Raw genomic sequence first — 24526 nt, 5'->3', positions numbered from 1 at the left:
AGGTCCTCTGCCTGCTCAGGTGTTTCTGACTTGGAGCACGTTCACTCCTCAGCTCCTGGCCCTGCACCAGCAGCTCCCCTGTGCTAGCAGGACAAACACTGCCAGGTCAGCACCCTGCTTAGAGGGCTCCTTCCATGCACGTTTGCACCCTCTGGGAAGTGTCAATTGGCTGGTACCACAGTGAACAGGCACTCTGATGTCTTTCCTCACTTCTCTGGGACTTGTTTGCATGCTCAGATCCTGAAGGAGCAGCTACACAGGGGAGCTGAAGCCTCACAGCTGGACTGTGGGAGCTGGGCACTCAGGAGCAGCAAAAGCTCCATGTCACATTCAGCACTAAAGATCAGCAAAAGAGCTCCTCCAATTTCAATTTTTTAAAAATGGAATCAGTATCAGAATCAAAAACCAAAATTCCCATCTGGCTCTGGCCATAGATGGAGTGCAGCCACTCCTTCCTCTGGAACACAACAATGTCAGGAATGAGCTGTGCAACTGCACAAACATCTCTGTTCTCCAGCCCCTGTGCTGGTGGTCCCACTGAAATCATCTCTATTTGAACTTGTCTTTTGTTGAGGGAAAAACATGGAAGTCACATTTAAGTTGTTTTTAATCACAAAGTGGAAAACACTTTAATTTTGCAATGCCCCATTGGTACAAACAATTCATGCTGCAAATGTTTTGCAGAGATAAAGATGCTGATCCCTGCTCTTTGCAAGCCTTAAGGAAGTGTTCTGGAATGTAAAGAGGCTCTGACATCTTCAGTACATTATCCTTCCCCACCCTAAGGGATCTAAAGCACATCCAAAAGTCACTTCCCAATGTATGCAGCTCTCACCCCATTACTGGAAGAGCTGAATGGCTTCACCTGCACAGAGCATCATGAACAAGGTGAAAAGAAACTCAAATACTGCAAGGTGGCCAGCAGAGAAAACCCATTTAGATACAGCAGTTATTAAGCAAGAAAATGCAAAAGCATCACTACAAATGTGCTGGTTTCTACTTTTTATTTACTGTGTTACATAAATACAATATTATATTATATTTATAAAGGTATATTCATTGGAATTTTTTTAAAGAGCCATTGTGGAGTATTTTAGGTATGAAGAACTTCACAGAAACTTCAAAGAAAAATCATGAAAAGTCTAGCTGCCAAATCCATTGAGGAATAAAGCCCTGCCAGCTTACACAGGGTCTCACTGTGATTTGGCATGGCAAGAGAAAAGGTGTAAGAGAATAAGAATAGTAGGAATGAGTGGCTTTACTTCACCATTTGGATTGCAAACAGTGAGGAAGCACCAGCAGTGAGTGAATCAGCTGGTGAACAATCCTCCCCTCTTCCTAAACCACAGCTTAACCATCACGACAGAAATAAAACTCCAAACAACTCATTTTTGAGGTGACAGCACTCCTTTAAGTCTACAAAAACACTGCCATGTCCAATTATTCTCAGAAATATGAGCAAGCAGGAAACACGCGCACGCAGGGCGTGCCTGACCTAATTCCACAGCCCTGCTCTGAGAACAAGATGGATTTCTGATGGAGCTGCATGTCTTTCCACACTGGCTAAAGCCTGGCTTTAATTTGTGTCCTGGTTTAACCCCAGATGGCAACTGAGCCCAAACAGCCACGTGCTCACTGCTCCCTGGTGGGATGGGGAGAGAACCGGAGGAGGAACTTGTGGGTTAAGAGCCAGACATTTTATAGGTAAAGGAGAAGAGAAGGTTGTGTGGAGATCTCACAGCACCTTGCAGGACCTGAAGGGGCTCCAAGGAAGCCAGAGAGGGACTGCTGATAATGAACTGGAGTGACAGGACATGGGGAATGGCTGCCCACTGCCAGAGAGCAGGGACAGATGGGATACTGGCAAGGAATTGTTCCCTGGCCCTGGCACAGGTGCCCAGAGCAGCTGTGGCTGTCTCTGGATCTCTGGCAGTGCCCAAGGCCAGGCTGGATGGGGCTTGGAGCAACCTGGGACAGTGGGAGGTCTCCCTGCCATGGCAGGGGGTGGAATATGATGAATTTTAAAGTTCCTTCTATCCCAAGCCAATCTGGCATTCTATGACTCTATAAAGGCTGTGCATGGAAGTAAAGCAAAAAAGGAATTCATTCCCCACTTTCCATGGGCAGGGAGGTGTTCAGCCATGCCCAGGAGAGCAGGGCTCCATTACCAGGGAAAGAAAAACACCATCATCCTCACATCCCCCCCGTTCCTTCCTCCCCCAGCTCTGTATGATTCTTATTCCACTTCCATAAGGAGAGGAATATCCATCCCTGGGTCTGCTGGCCTGGCTGTGTCCCCAGCTCCTGAGCACCCCCCAGCCCACTGGGGGTCTTGGTTCTGTGTGAGCCCTGCTCAGCAATAAATAAAACACCCCTGTGTTATCAACCTCTTTTTTTTCCAGCTAAATTCCAAACCCCCATAAGCTACTAGGAAGAAAACTAACTTTATATCAGATAAAACCAGCATAAATTCTTAAAAGGTCTCCTTAGAATATTCCAAAAGTTTCTCTAAACATAAAAGCAGAGAAACAAATTAGCAACGATTGGCTTTCTACTTTGGAGAGGAAAAGGGCAATCTCATGGGTTTAAGAGACATAAGGAGAATGTTTCCTGTACATAAGGATTAGGGGAATCACTGTAAGGTATAAACCACAGCAGGGAATGCAGCACAGAGGTAATGGATCTCCCCTGGGCTGGGTAACATTGGTTAAATAAAAAAGCAGCCATCAAACTGCTGAAAAATTCTAATATTGCCAAGTAGGCAGCAATCCAAGTTCTAAATTTCATAATAACTATTTGCTTCTGATTATCACATGAAGACTTTCCCAGAGAAAGAGAAAAACCAAATGATTCTGCCTGTCAGCTCAGATCACCTGCAATAAAAACTTGCCAGTGGCAGGGAGGCATTGCAGAGGGCTGGGCAGAGTGACAGAACTCATCCAGTAGAGAGAAAGGCAAAAAGTGAAATGTTCTCCTCTATTAAAAAATTACACCTGACCTGATGGCTCATTCTGTAACTAAGAAGGATCTTAAAGCCCCCCCAGGGACATCTTCCATTGTGCCAGGGTGATCCAAGCCTTGGGCACTGCCAGGGATGGAGCAGCCCCAGCTGCTCTGGGCACCCTGTGCCAGGGCCTGCCCACCCTCCCAGGGAACAATTCCTTGCCAATATCCCATCCATCCCTGCCCTCTGGCAGTGGGAAACCATTCCCTGTGTCCTGTCCCTCCAGGACCTTGTTCCAAGCACTTCCCCAGCTCTCTTCGTTGCTTTAGGCACTGGAAGGGACTCTGAGCTCTCCCTGGAGCCTTCTCCCATGCAGGTTGGACATCCCCAGCTGTGCCAGCCAGGGAAAGCAGCACTGCCAGGCTGAGCCCCAAGCACTGCACATGCACCAGAACCAAGGGAGGTGCTCAGGGCAAGGTGAGACTTGGCAGGGCTGGAGTTGCCACTCCCTGGCAGCTGCAGATACACCTGGAGCACTGGAGAACAACATGGTCCTGTCCCTCCAGGCTCCTGTCCCAAGCCCCTCTTAGTCACTTTAGGCACTGGAAGGGGCTTTGAGGTCTCCCTGGAGCCTTCTCCTGCTCAGGTTGGACATCCCCAGCTGTGCCAGCCTGGCTGCTCAGGTCTCTCCCAACCAGGCTGAGCCCCAAGCACTGCCCTGTGCACCTGAACCAAGGGAGATGCTCAGGGCAAGGTGACACTTGGCAGGGCTGGGGTTTCTACTCCCTGGCACCTGTAGATACACCTGGAGCACATGGTCCTGCCCCTCCAGGCTCTTGTTCCAAGCCCCTCTCCAGCTCTCTTAGTCCCTTCAGGCTCTGAGCTCTCCCTGGAGCCTTCTCCTGCTCAGGTTGGACATCCCCAGCTCTGCCAGCCTGGCTGAGCCCCAAGCACTGTCCTGGGCACCTGATCCAGGGGAGATGCTCAGGGCAAGGTGAGACTTGGCAGGGCTGGGGCTGCCACTCCCTGGCACCTGTAGATTCACCTGGAGCACTGGAAAACAACAGGGTCTGCACCAGAGAGAAAGAAAACCATGCACCTGCAGCCTCCACATGCTCTTCACACACCTCCTACTGATCCCCATTTCATTCTCCCAACACAAACACAAGCAGACAATAAAAGCTGATTTGTAGGTTGAACCAGCACAGGCACGTGACAAAAAGCTTTTCCCTTGTTATGAAAGAACTCTATCAATATACAGAGGATTCATTTTCCATCTGGCTTCAAATGATAGATGGAAAATAATGTCCAGCAGGCCTGATGCAATGCAGGGCAGCCTGAAAATGTTGGCAGGAGACAGCAAGGAGGCTGATGAAATGCTTGATTGTTTCTCCCATTCTGTGCATAGTGCCACACTGTTAGCAAACTTTACTGACTTACTCATTTAATTGAGGCTCAACAAAAATCCACTGTTTCTACAGATGTAATTCAAAACTACAGTTGGCAATATGGGTTTAAGGGTTTAACACTGCATTTGCACACTTTGATTTAAGGTCTGGGGGTCACCAGGTCCCTCTGTCACCACCAGTGCTCAGTTTATGCACTGAACTGACCCCTCACCAGTGCCCCACACTCACAGCAGCTTTTCTTTTGCCAATCTACACACCAAGACTGAAACCTGCAGAAAAAGAATGGATATTTATTAACTGGATGTAACCTTTTACCGACTTTCCCAAAATAGGAAGGTCACACCGTGGCAGCCTCACCAACAGAAGGGATGAAATGCATCCAGCAATGTTCCACCAGGAGCAAAATCCCTCACCACAGCAACAACTTACTGCTTTTTTATTTATTTTTATTTTTTATTTACCTCTGAGGCCCAAGGTATTCAAGTTAGAGAGCAAAGTGAACTGCAAAGGCTATTTCCTCACAATTTTGGAATAAAAACAGTCACCTGAAAATTTATATTTGATCCTCATAAAAAGCTTCTTACCCCTATGGCAATGGCAGCTTTGCCAGTGCTATCTGATTAAATTCAGCACTTTTAATAAAGCTGGCCATGCCCATATAGAATACACACCTCCTTCCTTGGCAGAAAGTTGCAGATATGATCAGGGAAAAGGGAAAAAAAAACCTGTGGCAAAAGATGAGCTGTTGCAAATATAAGCAGGATATTTTTACCTAGAGACAGGAAAAAAACATTCCCTGCTAAAATAAACAATACTGAGCTAAATGAAGTTTTAAGGCAGGTGACACCTGTGAGTTACACCTTCTCTTAACCTGTGTTAAATTAAGCTACAAATACTTAGGTGAGAGCCTGCAAAAGGAGTAGGTGCTGCAGACAACAGAGTTTGGTTGTGCTCTCTGTTCTTTTACATTTGCTGCAAAAGTATTTACAAAGATTTCAGAAAATCCCACACACTTCAGCAAAGCATAAAAAAGCTGCCTTATCCCTTTGGATTTAAAAAACCTTTTATTTCTCAGCTTTTCTTAGGCAGTTAAATCCAACTTGGTTCCAGATTTGCATTATTTCAATTCCTGCATTTGTATTAAGAGAAGTCCAATTTTTCAATTATAAACTGCAGCAAACAGCATGAGGACAGGAGTATTTCTGAGGGAGTACTAACAGAGAATCTGTGTTAACAGAGAATGTCTTCTCATTTACATTATGAAAAGTCCAGTTTTTAAATGATAAACTGCAGCAAACAGCACAAGGACAAGAGTATTTCTGAGGCAGTACTAACAGAGAATCTGTCCTCTCATTTGTATTATGAAAATCCAACTTTTCATTTATAAACTACAAACAGTATAAGGACAAGAGTATTTTTGAGGGAGCACTAACAGAGAATCTGTCCTCTCATTTGTACTGTGAGAAGTCCAGGTTTTCAATTATAAACTACAAACTGCATAAGGACAAGAGTATTTCTGAGGGAGTTCTAACAGAGAATCTGCCCTCTTATTTGTTATGAGAAGTCAAATTTTTCAATTATAAACTACAAACTGCATAAGGACAAGAGTATTTTTGAGGGAGCACTAACACAGAATCTGTCCTCTCATTTGTACTGTGAGAAGTCCAGTTTTTCAATTAAAAACTACAAGCTGCATGAGGACAGGAGTATTTCTGAGGGAGTTCTAACAGAGAATCTGTGTTAACAGAGAATCTGTCCTCTCATTTGTACTGTGAGAAGTCCAGGTTTTCAATTATAAACTACAAACTGCATAAGGACAAGAGTATTTCTGAGGCAGTACTAACAGAGAATCTGTCCTCTCATTTGTATTATGAAAATCCAGCTTTTCATTTATAAACTACAAACAGTATAAGGACAGGAGTATTTCTGAGGGAGCACTAACAGAGAACCTGTCCTCTCATTTGTACTGTGAGAAGTCCAGGTTTTCAATTATAAACTACAAACTGCATAAGGACAAGAGTATTTCTGAGGCAGTACTAACAGAGAATCTGCCCTCTTATTTGTTATGAGAAGTCCAATTTTTCAATTACAAACTACAGCAAACTGCATAAGGACAAGAGCATTTTTGAGGGAGCACTAACACAGAATCTGTCCTCTCATTTGTACTGTGAGAAGTCCAGTTTTTCAATTAAAAACTACAAGCTGCACGAGGACAGGAGTATTTCTGAGGGAGTTCTAACACAGAGTCCGATCCACCAGAAGTTCTGATCACCCCCATTTCCCGGTGTAAGTCTGGAGCAAACCCTGTGCCCAGCACCCCTCACTTACTGCCGGCTCATCCGTGCTGGGCGCTCCCTGCAGAGCCCGAAATCCTCCTGGAGCAGAGGGAAGCACCGGGCACAGCAAAGCTCCGCAGTTTAAACTCCTGGAGCAGCGCTGGGCACTCCCCCAGAGCTGATTCATGGACATATTTCAGGTTAAAAGTCCCTCCAGCTGATTCGTGGAAAGTTTGAATGTAATCGGTGTGGTAACAGCTTGAAGACTCCTCTTTTCAGTAAAAAAAAAGAATGTTTCTCCAAATTCTTCATTCAGTTTTTGCAGGAATTGTGTGGTAGAAAAGGCCATATTTTGAGGGGGTATAAAAGGGAAATACCACAAAAAATACACAGAATTGAAAAAGCAGAGAAGATGCCTATTTCAACACACATAATGAGGAGTTTGTGCTGATGGAAGGTGTCCAGTTGGGAACTGGATAAGGTCACTCTTGAAAGGGGAAAGTTCTAAAATTAAGGTGTATTCCAGAACAGGCCTCTCTGGCTCGTTTTTACCTTGACAAGAGAGAGCCCAGAAATATTCTAGCCAGATGGTTTTGTGTCTATCTCAAAGATAACGAGCAAAAGAAATTCCAGGAATTTTTAAAAGTTAACTTATTTCAAGGAAATGGTCTTCAAAGCGTGTCCTTGTGAGGAATATTCACTTTTCTGCTGAAGAATCCAAGAGAATCTCAAATTAAACCCTTATTAAACCCTTGATACCATTTGGTAAAACACCCTCCTGCCACACATCCCTTAGACAGGCAGAGAGGAATAAACCACCAGAATTTTTGGTTATGTACATATGGATTGCCAATGTCAGCAGCCCCAGGACTTGGGCCCAAACAAATTTACAGAAACTGAGGATAAAATGAGTTATTAAAATTGATAAAATGAGTTATTTTGACACACCAGAGCCTCAGTAAGAACCAGCACCTTCCCTCAGTGCTCCTGTGCCATGGCCAAGGCAATACATTGTTTATGTCACCTGGAAATGTTTCCCCTCTGCCAGCTCAAATATTAAATCCATCGATTCTATCTCCTACTGCTTTCCCCTAAGGTACAGCTCAGAGACTGCTCCAAACACCATTTCACAAAACAACAGAGTTAAATATATCACAGATCATCAATAATATATAATTTTTAATGCAAAGAGAGTCTAAACAGGCAGGAAATATTTTCCTCCTGACTCATGCCAGTGATAAAGCACATGTGTCCTGGCAAGTCTGAATAAAAGATGCCTTTAGAGAGCTCTTAATTAAAAACAAACCAAGCAATACAACATAGAAAAAAAAAATCCAAGTCACTAATTTACTAACTTTTGTATAAAAACTTGTTATAAGTTTTGATTTGGGGGCAAGATTTTATTTCTTTAATGCCCAGTTCTCTCATCTGTCCAGACACAGGTGCAATAGGCTGGGGGAATGTAAACAGCAAGAATCTCTAATCACCAAGAGGTGTTGTCCCACTCCAGGTGAGGCTGGTGGCTATCATCAGGAGAAAGAATAGATTTATATATTTTATATAAAATTTACATAATCTGTGTATATATAATTTATAAATTAGCTTTTATAATGACCCTATTTGTTTTAAAGACACACCTGTCCACTGTGGATCTCTCGAGATGAGCAATGGTGTATTATCAGTGTGTTTTGAACGATACAAATTTTAATTAATTTATGTAAAAATTAAAAATTCAGCAGAGACAATACCCTAAACCAAAATTCCTCTCATCATTTACATTTTTGCTTGCTACAAAAACTTATCTAACATTTCACCCATGACAAAAACCACCGACTTGTTTGGACTCTTATTTTAGAAAGGCTGCGAGCAGCTCAGAACTCCACCTTCCTCCTCTGGAAGGGATCCCAACAAGTAACTGCTCACTCATTCCCAGCTCATCTGCTGCCATTCATTTCTCACCAATTACACACCAGCAGCTAAAAAATTAACAATAGGTGGCACATTTTAAAAAGTTGGATGCAGTCAGAGGAGCTTTCAAAATAGTAACAGTGAAAAAACTCAAAGCAAACCCAAGAAACAAACGCAGGGATGCAATGCTAATTAAATTTGCAAGGAAATATTGAGAAGGAGGTTCAGACTCCAGGTCCAGCGGGAAGGGCAGAAGCAGGATTGGCAAATTCAGGCGTCCCCCAGCACTGGGAATCCTGCCCCAAGTCTGGGCTGGTTCAGGCTGGCACAGGTCCCTGCCAGGGGCATTATCTGCCATCCCCATGGGGCACTGCCCTGTCTCACCACACAGGTGCTGGAAGCTTGTTCAGATAAAGCACAGCTGGATTCTCCTCTGGAAAGGCAGAGATGCTCCTCTGAAGCACAAAGGGAACATTATCAGTGTTGTCCTCAGGAAGAACAGAGTTCTCTGAATCAAACACATGGTTTTAATGCTCATTAAGATACAACAATAAGAAAAAGCAAAACAAACATAAGGCTCCTTTCACGGGGCAGCTGCATTAGTAACTGCAAGTAACACTGAGTAATCCGAAACCAAAATAAACACAGGGGTTTTATTTAGCACAATTACAGCCCTTTGGAAAACACCTCCTGATTTTATTTTGAGGAAGGCAAGAGCAGGGGCTACAATTTCATCTAGGTGAGGCCAACCACCAGCACTGTGCCAATTCATGTCAGCAGAGAACCTGATACTTTATTTTCAAGAACTGAAAAACAGTTCATGATTTCAAACCAGCCATGGTTTACAAGGGGACATTGGCAAGACACCTCTTGCTTTGTTTACATGCCTGGATAAATATTTTACATGTCAAGCATAGTTATAACACTTTCTAAGAATATTTCATTACATTCTTTCTTCTATGACTAATAATTCTTCCACAAAAATATTTGGTTAGTGCAGCATTACAGCCAAATTAGTCAGGAACTGGAGCCATATTTTGAGGGAATAAAAAAAGGGAAATACCACAAAAAAAAAAAAAAATACAAAATTGAAAAAGCAGAGAAGATGCCTATTTCAACACACATAATGAGGTGTTCCTGATGGAAGGTGTCCATTTGGGTACTGGATAAGGTCACTCTTGAAAGGGGAAAGTTCTAAAATTGAATATTCTAGAAGAGGCCTCTCTGGCTTGTTTTTACCTTGACAAGCAAGGTAATATTCTAGCAAATATTCTAGCAATATTCTAGCCAAAACTGTAGCTGGTTTTGTGTCTATCTCAAAGATAACATGCAAAAGAAATTCCAGGAATTTTTAAAAGTTACTTATTTCAAGGAAATGATCTTCAAAGCCTGTCCTTGTGAGGGATATTCACTCTTCTGAATAATCCAAGAGGATCTCGAATTAATGAGCATCTTTCAGCAGCAGAGCTTCTGTGTGATTTTAATAAATCCTTAACAAGAAGAGAGGTTTTCCTGCAGAGCCTGCTAATTAAAGGGTCTGTAAATGTCCCAAGAGCAGCTCCCTCCAACCTGAGGGTTTCAGCTCAGTCCTGACCACACTGAGATATTTTAGAGCTCTAACATGGCCTGCATGAAACGAGGTGGCTTTTGTCAGTATGGCTGAAGACACAGGACATCAATCTCCTCTTATGCTGAACCTGGAGCACCTCTCCCATGAGCAGAGGGGATCAATTTTGGCAAGCTTTGCTGCATGTGCCTGCACTTGCTGGCTAAGGGCTGCCTGCATTTTGATGGTGTTGACTTTGGGAAAAATTTTTTTTTTTTTCTTTTTTTTTAAAGTGTCCATATCATGTCCCTCATATCTTTCTCCCTATGGTGTGTACTCCTCGTTGACTTTTCCAGCTGCTTTTGCAACATCAGTGAGCTTAGTTTTGGCATGTTTTGGTCCGTTGCACTGCACCTGATATAATCCTGGGCCATTTTCTTAGAGTCACTAAATTTCCCAAATATTCTTTTTCCTCCTCCAATTGCAATTCCTTTGATGGTGTCTCCATTCCAGAGTGTTCGTAGGTCCATCTTTTCTCTTTTGGCCTTCAGTGGGGATCAATTTTGGCAAGCTTTGCTGCATGTGCCTGCACTTGCTGGCTAAGGGCTGCCTGCATTTTGATGGCTTTGACTTTCCTCCTGCCCCGTGTGCCAGGCACGGCCTGGGCAGCACGAGGGGCTGGAATGCTCCTGTCAGGGCTCCAGCTGTTCAGAAGTAAAGCTTTAAGGCTCATGGCTCTCAGGCTGGTTCACACGAGGTTTTGTTTTGAGTTGGTATTTTTACTTCAGCTGTGACAGCATTCTAATTAAAGACAGCACTGCAGCACACAGGGTGAGAGGCTGGAGAACACTCTATTTTCTGCACTAAGAATTATTTCATCTCTCAGAAATGCAATCATTCTAGTCTCCAAGTGGTGAAGTGGCATTTCCCATAGCTGTTCATAACACCTTTAAAATGCTCTTGGAATGACTTAACAGCACAAAGTCAAGACACACAGAGGTGCCACAGCCATGGCATATTTAGCAATTTTCTGAAAACAATTGCTTTTCAAAAGCAACTTTTAAAAAGAGAGGCCCATGATCTTGGCAAAGAACATTTTGTAATAGGGACATTTGACAGACAGGATACTATTTAAATATAGCACAGTGCTAATGCACAAAGCTCTCCACAGCTTTATAATTATCAATAAACAAACCCAGTTTCCCCTTTTGCTCAGCCAGCACAAGGTAACAGAAATCATTAGACTGGTTTCACTTCAGTATCTTGTGCAGAGCAAGCCCAGCTGACCTCCTCTAACCCAGCTGTTTAGAGACAGCAAAACTGCACATCAACACAGCTCCTTGCATCAAACAAACTCATTCTGCTCTTTCTGAAGCCACCTTGTGAGGGGACTTCGAGCCCCAGAGCAGCAGGAGCAGTGACAGAGCTGTCACAGTGCCCTTCCCACCCAGCACATCTCATTCCCAGCACTGTCTCCTGTTTCACATCAGTCATGGGGCTGCAGCACCTCTGCCCCTGTCCCGACTCAGGGTGAGGCTGCAGCAAAGTCATCTGAGCTGTTGGATGTAAAGTGCTTGTACCTACAGACAGAGAAAGTGAATATGGGATTTTCTTGGGGCTGTTTATTTTCTGGAAAGGTTTTGAGACAGTGATCACTCCCAGTGATTCTCAGGTTTCTGGTTGTGAATTGCTGCTCCCAGATGTGCAGGAACCCGAAGAACGAGTCAGAGCTCTTCAGTTTTCTGTCTTGAGGTTGTTTATTAATTCTTATCTATAAAATTTTCTTTCTGCCCAGCCGAGATCTGCTCAGCAGGGCAGCCACAGGCACTCTGTGTTGTCCTTTTATACTCTAAACTACATATAACATATTTACACTTAATTCCCAATACCCATCACCTGTGTTAGACAGTGCACTTCTACTCTAAACCAATCCCAAAGTGCCAACATCACTGCAGAAAATGGAGAACAAGAAGAAGAAGAAGAAAGGCTGGACACACCCAAGTTCCTCCATCTTGTCCCCATAACCCCCATACCAAAACTCCTAAAATCTACATTTTCACCCTGTGATCATTTTATTATTATACTATTCAAATTTCTGTGACTTTCAGGTCCTCATACAAAGCTGGCAGTTTGCTCCAGGGGTCACAATCAAACCCCCAGGTGCTCTGGGCTGTGTGCCCAGGTCTCTGAGCCCCCTGGCGGGGTCCTGGGGAACTCTGGACACCCAGAGGGATGCACTGAGCTCTGACAAGTGATGAAGTTTCTGGAATTACCATCATATCTGCCACTCCAAGAACTCCACTGCACTGTTCATACCATGATCTATCCTACAATCTGCAACATGATATATAGCTCCACACCCCTATAGCACAAAATTTTTCACCTAGCTACGATTCTTCCTAATCACTATACTCATCCTAATCATCACCAACAACTTATCTGTCCTATTCATTGGCTGAGGAGTCAGAATCATATCCTTCCTACTAATCAGCTGATACATCACATCTGCCACTCCAAGAACTGTCTCAAAACCTTTCCAGAAAATAAACAACCCCAAGGAAAGCCCATCTTTACTTTCTCTGTCTGTAGGTACATACACTTTACATGCAACAGCTCAAATGACTTTGCTACAGCCTCACCCTGAGCTGGGACAGGGGCAGAGATGCTGCAGCCCCATTACTGGATGTGAAACAGGAGACAGTGCTGGGAATGAGAAAGCTCCTCTCCCACGTGCCCGAGAAATGCTCATGATCAATATTTCTCTCCATTAGTGCAGCATCCCAATCAATGGATTTGACTGCACTCCAAGGGAGCTCTGAAATCAGCACAGCTCTGAAATCAGCACAGCTGAGAGCAGAGATCCCAGCACTCAGAATAAAAGCTAAAACCTGCCTGTCCCCAGAGACTCCAACATTAGCTCATTTACACATGCTTAGGATGCATCTCAGCAAAGCCTGGATAGATATAGGCAAAACCTTGTGGTCTTTGGGTGCTTTATATTAAAGCTGGACCATGTCGCAGACATTTCTCCACAGAAATTCTTTCTTTCAGATTTCTGTGTCTTCAGGAAGCTAGAAGCTCCAGAAGACAAGGTAAACAATTATTATCAAATACTGTAAAATGTAACAAGAACACCTTGATTAGCTCATTTTCTATGTTTATAATTAAGGGCCAATCACCAGTGCAAACTAAGAAACTGAATCCTTGAACACAACTTTGTTGTAGATTCTTTCTATCTATTCTTAGCTAGCCTAACTACTCTGCAAACCTCTCTCTATATTCTATTACTATAGTAATAATGTATTATATATATCTTAATAAATCAAGCCTTCTAATCAAAATACAAAATTCACCATCTCTCTATCACCAACTGCGACCCACTCAAGTGCAGTAATAGGACCACTTCTCAAATATACCTGAATCATGTGATTTGCACACAACTGAATCATCTTATGATTTTTCATATTTGTATTTTGGTCAGTCTGAAAGGAAAAAGAGAAATTAGATCCTATAGAAAAAGGCAAGGTTATGCTCATGTATATGAAACTCCACAGATTTAAGAAATCAAATTTTAACTGCAATCAAAACCTGAAATTTTAATAATCTCTATTTCTTTGCCATTCCTTAGTTGGATTCCTTTCCCAGCACAGGCAGTAAAGTTTTTTTTCCAAAACCCCTATCAGTTTAAAGGCCTTTGCTATGTAACATCCATCTCCTGAGGCTGTATCAGCCCCTGACAGCTGACTAAGGCTCCTCAGCAAGCATTGGACCACAGGGAAGTCAGCAAGTGCTGCTGGATCGTTTCTGTCAATGGATTAGGGAACTCATTCATAAGCACCAACTGCCACAGCAGATAACATTCCAGGCAGACAGAAGCTTTTCTGTGGGTAGAGATTATGTAACACCATGATTTTTAATCCACTTGCCCAGAGGAAGAAGAAATGAGCTCACTTTCACGGAGGTTAAAGCTTCCTTACTCTATTTTTCTCCATTATTTGTTCCAGTCATGTTGAACTAGCAGATGATACTGAGCACATGAACTGAGAGACTCAGAAAATCCACTGTGCTCATCTCCAGTCCATCCAGAAACTCTGCTGTTGCTGCTATCACTTTCTCTCTTCCTGCCTTTTCCACACTCACATCTTTTGTGGACCTTTCACTCCAATTTATCCAAGTTACCAGAATAACCTGAGAATTGCAGTCATTCAGTTATAAAACAGGCACCAATTAGAAAAAAATTAATGTGAATGGTTATTAAACTCAGCATACAGCTCAAAGTGGGGCAGATGCTTAATCCTGGCAGTTTACAGGACACCCAGGGGCATCACGTGGACTCCCAGATGCATTTCAGGAAACGTGACCAGCTGCTGTCCCAGCACAGCGAGCTACAGCGTGGGCTCCAGGACTCAGCAATGCCTTCTAGTCCAGGAATTACATTTATTGAAACCCCTCTTTTATTAAACATGGCTTTGTTGTTTACATCTCCCTCAAATGTTCTACATAGCCAAAACTTTGCATCCAACCCACGTGGCAGCAGCAGCAGTCATTAACTGTTACACACCATTCTCACCGCTGTCACAAGGGCCAGTTCTGTTTTTATGGCTGCCAAGCTCTGCCTCCTCCTGAAAACTTCCTGATTCACTGCACTAAACTCTGACACCCCACACAGGTCAGGGACACAGCACTGTTTTATGGGAGCTGGTTGGGAAATGCTTTCATTTCCCACTTCTTGGAAATGCTGCTGCAACTGAAAGCAGTTCTGACTAACGGACTAATCCAGACTATTTGTCCACACATTGCAGAGGCAGACCTGACACACAGCTGTGCTCTCATTTCTCTATCTTTAGTCCATTTCCATCACCTTTTTTTATTGCTTCTTTTGGCTACTTCCTTTGAATCTCAGGCAGCTTTTTAATCTTGCAGTAAAAAGCTGAGTAATTCTCAGTCACTTTGACAGTGGGATACACATGACTGTTACATTTTATGGTTCACAAGGGTATTTCTGTATTTGTGTGTTCAGTAGCAAAACCAAAGCAATGGCTGAACATTCCTGCTCCCAGGAGCAATCCATGGATTAACACAATTTTTAACAGCTGCACACACAACACATTTGAGGTTGTTCTGAGGGCAATAAGAAAAAAGCAATCATAAATTGTAGAAGAAATTACTGAATGTTGAGCTTCAGCAGCTACAGCCCATGTTCAGTGCTGCTTGCAAGACTAATGGACATTGATTTTCCTTCTCCATTTCAGGCCTGTGCTCACGGACCAGCTGCCCTTCAAAAGTCCTTAGTGCTCTTCTGTGCTCCAAAAAGCGGATCCAAAGCCCACAGGGGCCAGTGAAGAGGCTGGAGGACATATTGTGGCTGCAAATTTGAACTGGAGCAAGACACAGGAGGAGAAGTGGTTGTGAAAAGTGATGGAATAACAGAGGGAAGGAAGGCACGTTCCAGGATTTCAGCTACTTCAGCACCTGTAATTATTGTAACACTCCCAAAACACATCCCCTGCCCACTACATGGATTACAAATCCCAGCTTCTCTGCACTGCCATGGCTCAGAACAGTGAACAATTCACATGGCAAAGCCATCCAAAAGCCAGAGACTCAAAACTGTACCAACCTGGGCAAAGATGGTCCAGTAGTGCTACCCCACTGTCATGCTGGAATTGGAGGGGATATTGGGATGAGAAACCTGAAATCAGAGTGGCTTTCATCAGCAGCCTGGCCAGGTCTCCCCAAAAACCAGATATTGCAATCAAACTGTTTCTACAAAAATGTTAATGACACCAAACTGGTAATTTCTAAACTTTACTTGGCTCTAGTTATGCTATTTATGAATAAATAAACAAAAAATGCTGATGGTTCCCCATTCTTTTAGATTCTCCCCCCAGAAAAGGTATTTATTGTGCTGCTTGTCTGGATGTGGGTTAAATTAGCAGTAATGCACTGATCCTCTGGCTAATTCACTTTTTATTAAGAAACTCATTTAAAACTCAGATCTTTTAGACAGCTCAAGTGACCTTTATCAGCAGGCACCAACTCAGCACTTTTCTTGTAAAGAAAGAGCTCATTATCCACACACTCCTCTGGGATGCCCAAGCAGAACACAGAAGTTGCAGAGTCCATCCCAAGCTGAAGCTTTCAGAAGACTTACTGTGCATTAATTAGGCAGGATTTGACTTTCTAGGAGGAGGAAGAATTCTCGACAGTGGCTTTGGCAGGCACAGGCACCAAAGAGAGAGCTCACAGGTGCTATTTCAGGAGTGCTGCAAGGCTCCTTCCCCCACATTTGGCTGCTGAGTTGGCCTTTCACTGTGCAGTGACTTTCCAAACAGACTCTGCAGCTCGGTGATGCAATTATTAATCCAGTCCCACTGCCTGGCCAATGTCCCTTGGTGATGACAGCTTTTGGCAAAGGGGGACAAAGGTGTTGTTAACGACAGCACTGGAGCCTTACAGCAAAAAAATGAAATGTTATTTACTTTTCTCTACACCCAAATGTTCTGCTTACAGGTTTTCAGGTGTTTAAATAGAATGAACAGCAAGACTTTAAGCAATATTATACTTTGATTCTTGTGAATGTACTGCTACACAGAGAACTGAACACTTGGCTGCCTGTCCTGGGCACATGGAATGAGTTCAAGATGAGGTCGAGTGACAAACACATCCTGGCATGGCCCAAACTCAGGGCTGAAAGTACCAACTGATAAATGAGATGATGATTCTTGCTTCTCATGACCTGTAAGGACAGACTGAGTCACCAGACAAAAAATGTTACAATATCCTGAACAGAAAACTCCCAGCAAGTGGTTATGAAACCTCTTGGATTCTGAGCATGCCAGAACATGAAGGTACTTCAAAGAGACTGAGGTAACATCAGATTTATGATCGAATCAGATGAAGTAAGAGAGTTTCTCAAGCCTGATGGTTAAAAATACTTTGGGGATGCAAATATTGATGACTGGTGTGCAGAGCTCAGGTAAGGACAGCTCTGGAGCACAGGAAAACAAAGTGTAACTGACTGATTTATACTGGACACATCCAAGAACTCCAGATGGATCTTAGATGATACATTTCTGTTAGCACAACAGTGATGAGGCTCTGGAATGACTCTCATCTGCCACTCCAGAACTGCCTTAAAACCTTTCCAGAAAATAAACAACCTCAAAAAGAACCCATATTCACTCTCTCTGTCTGCAGGTACATGAACTTTACATCCAACAGCTCAGATGACTTTGCTGCTTGGTTCTCAGCACTGTTAAGAAGGACAGAAATAACCAGTTTGGTTCTTTCACCTCCAACTTCTTCCAGCTGCCCCTGCAGCTTGACTGAGCTCACTGAACTCCACTCATTTATAGAGAACTACAAAACAGAAAGCTCCCCCAAAATAAAATGATGTCATCAACTCCTACCAGAAAGTTCATTCTTTTCAAGCCCAAATCAAACATAAAATTCATCCCCTTTAATTCTGGCAGCACAAGACAGCATCCAAAGATATCAAAAAGCATTTCATGTGCTGCAAATTAATCTGTTTTGAAACAAACACAAACAAATCAGCACATGCCTATTTCCATGACAGCAGAATTTACTTTAACCTGTCTTTAATTGCTTTAAGATAAGGTGCAGTGAGTCTAGACAGTCTTCTGCACAGGCTTCCCTTGGTTTACATAAGCTGCTGCATTTCAGCCTTAAGATCAGAACATGGATGTTATTATGGAAAATAAAGGCAATTGTTGTACAGGCTGCTCTGCAGAAGAGCATTTGTTAGTGATGGAAATACAGAGTTATGCTATAAACAGAGTATTTATTTATTTTAGCAGAAGGCAGCTGCTTCCCTAAACAGAATAACAATAAAGGCACATGGAAATCCAGTCTGGAGAATAAGAACTCTCACAAGCAGCTTTGCCTACACACTAACCCACAGCTCCTGACCCAAATAATTCAGGGTTTTGATGCTCAGATTACTGAAAATACTTCTGAGCACTGAGCCCTGAGGTATTTACAACCCTCCAAGCCAGGTGACTGTGAGCAGTGCAGGCCCTGCACAGGGTAAACAAGGACACACCTGAGCAGGGAAAGCTCAGGGCTCCTGTTGATCCCAGACACAACTTCCCTGCCATGAGCTGTCTGTGACTGCTGCTGAGGCCAGCAGGAAGGGCTGGGCTCAGGTGGGATAAGGCTCTCACAGGGGCCACAGGTGAACTTTCTGCCTTAAAGCCAAAGTCTACAGCTACGACATGATTTGGGTGCAGCAAAACAATTCAAAACACTTTCCCTACAGAGGTTCTCAATCTCCCAGGTTTGCAGAATCCCAGGATGGTTTGGGTGGGAAGAGACCCTAAAGCTCATCCTGGTCCAGCTCCTGCCATGGGAGGGACACCTTCTACTGTCCCAGGCTGTTCCAAGCCCTGTCCAGCCTGGCCTGGGACACTTCCAGGGATGGGGCAACCACAGCTTCTCCAGACAACCTGTGCCAGGGCCTCAGCACCCTCACAGGGAAGAATTTTTTCCCAATATCCCATCTAAATCTATTGTCAGGGTGAAGCCCTTCCCCCTTGTCCATTCACTCCAGGCCCTTGTAAACAGTTTCTCTCCATCTTTCTGCAGGTTCCTTTCAGCTCCTGGAAGGCCACACTACAGTCACCCCAAACCTTCTCTTTTCCAGCTTGAACAACCCCAAATCTCAGCCTTTCCTCACAGCAGAGCTGCTCCATCCCTCTGATCGCCTCAGTGGTCTCCTCCAACAGCTTCATGTCCCTCCTGTGCTGGACCAGCTCTGCATGTGGGGTCTCACCTGAGCAGGGCAGAAGGGGAGAAATCCCCCCTTCCCTGCTGCTCACACAGGGGGTTCTGGGTCCAACACACCCCACCAGGGCACGTCCAAGCAACTCATGCCCAAGTCCTTCTCCCTGGGCTGTTCTCCAGACCTTCATTCCCAGCCTGGATTGACACTGGAGGTTGACCCGACCCTGATGCAGCACCTGGACCTTGGTCTTATTACACCTCATACCCAAGACTTTGCATTATTATATCCCTTCCCTGAAGAGCCTCAGGTCACTAAGATGGCAGAGCAGAGACAGGCAGGATCACGGCTGACACAAAAATGTGCCTGTGAGCAGAGGTGGGATGAGGTCTCACCCACTCACCCATTTAGGGGAAAATCCCTTAGAAATTCCTGCTCCTTTCAAAGCACAGTGGGGCCAGAAAGGAGGGATGAAAAGGAAGGTTAACTCCAGCCTAAAAACATGTTTAAGAACAACACTGCACCAGCCCCAGAACACGTGTAGGAGGGTGGTGTGTCCAGCCAGCACCCCAAGGGGAGGCTGGTTCCATTCTGGGGTGGTGGGCACAGCACAGGGCACTGGGCACAGCCCCAGCCTCGCACACAGCCCAGGAAAATGCGAACGCCTCAGGAACACGACGATGCAGTGCCAGCCTAGGTATAACAGCCCCAGCCTCCCACCAAACACAGAGTGTAGGAAAGCCCCAAAGACCCCCTTTGTAAGTAAACACTACAAAGGTGGCAGCACCCCCATCCTCACAGATGGCTCCCATCGGTGCACACAATGCTGTGTCCCCAAACAGCGGAGCAGCCCCCAAAGCCCTCCCAAAGCACATTCACAACAACAGAGTCTGCTGCGACCCCCAGACACCTCCTCAGCCCACTCCAGCATATCCTCTGTGACCCCCAGACACCCCCTCAGCCCCACAGCCCCCTTCAACATGTCCTGTGACCCCCAGACACCCCCCCAGCCCCACATCCCCTGTGATAGCCACACACCCCCCAGACCCCACATCCACGTCACCTGTGATCCCCAGATACTCCCGAACCCCCTCCAAAGCCCATTCACAACAACGGAGCCTCCTGAGACCCCCAGCGAGTCCCTCAGCCCTCTCCCCATGTTTCCTGTGACCCTCAGGCCCCTCTCGGCCCCGCGCTCTCTTCTGTGCCCGCCGGGCCAGGAAAGCTCCCCCCCCAACCCCCTTTTCCGGACACAGAGCGCACTGCGGGCGCCCCCAGGCCCGTAACCGCCCTCAGAGCATGGAGAGCACGGAGAAAACCCCCCGAAGGTCAAAGAAGAGCGGGAAGGAGCCCCCAAAGCCCCGCGGGGTCCGCGGCCGCCACCCCCCGCCCCTCGAGGCCTCACTCACCGCGTCCCCGCCGCGGCCGCTCCCTCAGGCGGGCGGTGGGCGGGGCCCCGCCTCTGAGCCCCGCCCGCCGCCCACGCCGCCACCTGATTGGACCAGCTCCGTGATTGGCTTCCCTAGTTGACCAATGGAAAACGAGAGAGCAGGAGGGGGCGGGGCGCGAGGGGGCGGTGCCCGCGGGGAGCGGAGCCCTCCCAGTCCATCCCAGTTCCCTCCCAGTTCCCTCCCACAGCCCCTTTCTGTCCCTAAAAGCGCCTCCCAATCCCATCCCCTGCCTTCTAAGTCTATCCCATTCCCCTCCCACAGCCCCTTTTTGTCCCTAAAAGCGCCTCCCAGTCCCATCCACCCCCCTCCAAGTCTATCCCAGTCCCCTCCCAGTCCATCCCCGTATATCCCAGTCTATGCCGGTGCCCCCGGTGGTTCCAGAGCCCTTCGAGTGCCCCTTCTTGTCCCTCCCAGTCCCATGCGCCTCCCAGTCTATCCCAGCGCCTTAACAGTCCACTCCCAGTGCCCTTTTTGTCCCTAAAAGTGCCTCGCAGTCCTTCCCAGTCGTGTCCAATCCCTCCCAAATCCCATTCAATCCCCTCCAAATCTATTCCAGTCACTCCTGGTGTATCCCAGTGCCTTCCAAATCTATTCCAGTCACTCCCAGTCCATCCCAGTCGCCTCCCAGTGCCCTCCAAATCTATATCTATTCCTGTCATTCCCAGTCCATCCCATTACCCCCCCCAGTCGCTCCCAGTCTCCTCTCAGTACCCCTTTCGTTCCTCAAACTGTACTTTTTGTCCCTCCCAGTCCCTTCAAAGCCCATCCCAGTTACCCGTGTAACCCCACAGCTTGTGTGCCCGCACATCCCCGGCTGTGCTCGGGGTCGGTGGGCACCTCCCGGTGCGCTCCCATCTCCCGGTGTGCTCCCACTTCCCGCTGCTCCGGGACCGCTGCGCCGTTTTCCCCCCTTTCCCCCCGGGGGAGAGAAAGGACGAGCCCCGCTCCCGGAGCTGCTCCCGGCGTGTCCCGGGATCGCTCCGTCCTCCCGGAGGAAGAGGAGCAGGAGGAGGAGGAGGAGATGCGTGTCCGCCCGCGGGGCCCCGGGAGCGTGAGGGTCCCCGGTGCTGTCCCGGTACCGGTACGGAGCAGAGCCCCGGGAGCAGGAGGTTTCCCGGTACCGGTACCGGTACGGAGCAGAGCCCCGGGATCAGGAGGTTCCCCGGTACCGGGCGGAGCAGAGCCCCGGGAGCAGGAGGTTCCCCGGTACCGGTACGGAGCAGAGCCCCGGGATCGGGAGGTTTCCCGGTACCGGGCGGAGCAGAGCCCCGGGAGCAGGAGGTTCCCCGGTACCGGGCGGAGCAGAGCCCCGGGATCAGGAGGTTCCCCGGTACCGGTACGGAGCAGAGCCCCGGGATCAGGAGGTTTCCCGGTACCGGGCGGAGCAGAGCCCCGGGATCGGGAGGTTCCCCGGTACCGGTACCGGGCGGAGCAGAGCCCCGGGATCAGGAGGTTTCCCGGTACTGTCCCGGTACCGGTACGGAGCAGAGCCCCGGGATCAGGAGGTTCCCCGGTACCGGTACGGAGCAGAGCCCCGGGATCAGGAGGTTCCCCGGTACCGGTATCGGGCGGAGCAGAGCCCCGGGATCGGGAGGTTCCCCGGTACCGGTACCGGGCGGAGCGGGCCGAGCCGCGGTTCCCCGGCGGGGGCGGGGGGAGCAGGACCCGGCCCCGGGCGCTGCCCCCGTTGCTCTCCGGCCTCCCGGGGCTCCCGCTCGTTTCGATTTCGGTTTTGGCCGGGATCGCGGCGCGGGGACGGGCGCGGAGCGCGGCGGGCTCCGCTCGCACCGGGCCGGCCATGCAGGTAGGAGCCGGCCCCGGTCCCTGTCCTCCCTCCTCCCGGCCCCTCTCGGGATTTCTCCTCCTCCCTTCGGGCTCGTTGTGATGCTTGAATCCTCACTCGTTGTTCTGTTTATGCTGGGTATGATGTTCTGTGCCTTCAGGCTGGCAGAACAACAAAAAGCTAATACTGTAGAGGTAAATCGTGTTGGATGCTGCGAAAAAGTTGATATATGATGAAGGATATAATTTTGAAAATGAGGGTGAAGGTGAAGCAATGTTTGTGGAGTACAGAAAACAGTTGAAACTGTTGCTTTGTCAGGTTTCAGCAGGATTGCTGTTGGCATCTGTCCGCAGAGGTTTAACACCGCACTCCAGAACTGGCAGAGTACACAATTTATAGAAGTGGCAATAAGGCTGCTGTATTTGTTGGCTCTTGGTGCTCATTTCTCACAAATTTGCCCTAAACCAGGACAAAATTTGCTGGAAGTTCATGCCCTGGAGGGTGAGCCCCTACCCCACCTCCAAACAGCCTCACAGAGCAGCCGGGAGCCTCTGTTCCCCCACTGGGTTCTGAGCAAAAAGCTCCTCTCACACATCTGGGGGCTCCTTTCCCCCCTGCTTTTTCTCACTTTCCCACTCAAACACCCCCAAGGACAGTATTTACTCTTGAAGCAAAAAAAAAAAAAAAAAAAACAACCATCTCAGAAAAGTCTGAAAGCAGCTAAGCAGGGATAAAAGCAAGAACATAAAATTAGTGTAACACAATAAAAATTCAGAATGTATCTCAAGGCCTATGACTATTTAGGAGCAAGAAAAATACCAGATTTGTTCTGGTTTTACTGTAAATCTCGTTTGTAAAAGAGTCACAACAATAGGAGAAAATTAAAATAACTTTTAGAGAGTTCTAGACAAAATACACTGCTGATTTCTTTCACTTTTATTTTCCCCATAGCTTGTTGCTTAGAGTGAATCTGAAAGACAGTTTGTGTTGCTGCCAAGCCTGCTCAGAGTTTATTCTGGAGTCTCACTGTTCTCCTCATGCAGTGTCATGTAGCTGCCTGCTTTTTAAATCCAATCCAGTGACCACCAAATTGTCCTTCTTTTTCAGAAGGAAAATTCTGAAATGTTCAAGAATTTCAGAATTCAGGATTCAGCAATCCTCACAACAGCCTGGTGTAACTCCCAGGGAAGCATTTTCCCCTGGACTGATGCACTGTATTGCTCCTGTCTCCTCTTGTCCTGATTTTGGGAGCTTCAGCTTTGCCTTTAAGATGTGTCCAGCTCCCATCTCCTCACCCCTCATTTTCAGAGGGCTCAACTCCTCTGCCTGCACACACAGTCAGGGGGTGGCTGCTCTAAATCACCTGCAAAAGCCTGAAGTGCTCAGAGTTGGTAACTGCTTCAGAAAATGCCATTTGACAGCAAAATTGTTAATTTTCCAGTGAGCGAAGCTGAGAAATCGCTGGGATCCACATTAATAGGTTTTTAAGGGGAAACATTATCTGCCTGGCTGCCAGTAATATTTCAAGATCTGGATGTGGCTGGAAGCAGCATCTGAGCTCCCTTCTGGCTCACATGCCCTGGCTGAGAGGGAAAAGTAATTCTTGAGGGGGCCAGAACTCCATGGAGAGTGAGCAAGAGGAGATTGCATCCCCCTAAACCATGGGATGGCCATTCCCACTTATGCCCAAATGATCCCTGGGGAGAGTGAGAGATCCCTCTCCGTATGGTGTTTTCAAAAATCAAAACACTGCTGCCAGGTTTATTTTAACAGCTCTAAAGAACTGAAGTGGTCCCCTAAAACCTTGAGCATCCATTGAGCATCAGAGGGTCCTGCAGGAGCACAGGCACTGCAGGCTCTGCCAGCCTCAGCTCCATCTCCCACTTCCCTGCAGCCATGGGGAGTGGGGATGGGTAATCCCCATCCAGAGCCTGAATGAGGGCAGGTTCCTCTGCTAAAGAGCTGGAGAAAGGATCTCTTGGTGACCAGGGACTGGAAAAGTGTGAGGAAGAGATGTAGACAACACATCACATCCATGGGTGCTGAAAGTCTGCTGAAAGCTGCTGAAAGAAAGAATCAGATAAACTTTCCCAAGCATTACTCTGGGAAGTTTGAGAAAGTAATTCTTGAGGGAAAGAATTCTTGGGGAAAGAATTAAAACAATCCTTAATCTTTACAACTAGTGTTTTAAACATATTATTTACTTATAAAATATTTACAAGAAGGGTGCTATTCCTAATTAACCAATAGCATAAAGAGTATTAATTAAAGACCAATCAAGTCCAACTTTATCATAGCTATCTATAAAAGAATAAATAGTGTCTAATAAAATTTACATTTACCTTCTAAGAACCTAAGAGGTTTTGTCACTTCATTCATCCTTAATGCAAAAACATCACATGTCACATCACATCACACTGCTATGAGAAACCAGTTAGGAAATACTGGAGCAGGTGGAGTGTCTTG

At 46.4% G+C, this 24526-nt stretch overlaps 1 protein-coding gene across 3 annotated transcripts in view; it reads right to left on the bottom strand.

Moving 5' to 3' along the window:
* Positions 1-20281, bottom strand: part of KCTD20 (potassium channel tetramerization domain containing 20) — a 34065-nt gene extending 13784 nt beyond the window's left edge. The window contains exon 1 of one of the 3 annotated variants that reach the window (XM_058039858.1): positions 20236-20281. Coding sequence is in view for 1 of the 3 variants with exons in the window: in XM_058039857.1 (XP_057895840.1) it covers positions 6682-6692 (11 nt within the window). In the remaining 2 variants the exon portion in view is untranslated. Of the gene's footprint in view, positions 1-6681; positions 6756-15703; positions 15776-20235 lie in introns of those variants that run through there. The other 2 variants (XM_058039859.1, XM_058039857.1) reach the window with 2 other exon arrangements.
* Positions 20282-24526: the final 4245 nt, after the last annotated feature.

Source organism: Melospiza georgiana, chromosome 23 (assembly GCF_028018845.1).
Source record: "Melospiza georgiana isolate bMelGeo1 chromosome 23, bMelGeo1.pri, whole genome shotgun sequence".
Classification (NCBI taxonomy): Eukaryota; Metazoa; Chordata; class Aves; order Passeriformes; family Passerellidae; genus Melospiza; species Melospiza georgiana.
Note: the sequence above shows the minus strand (reverse complement) of the source record. Positions and strands in the feature narration are given on the sequence as shown.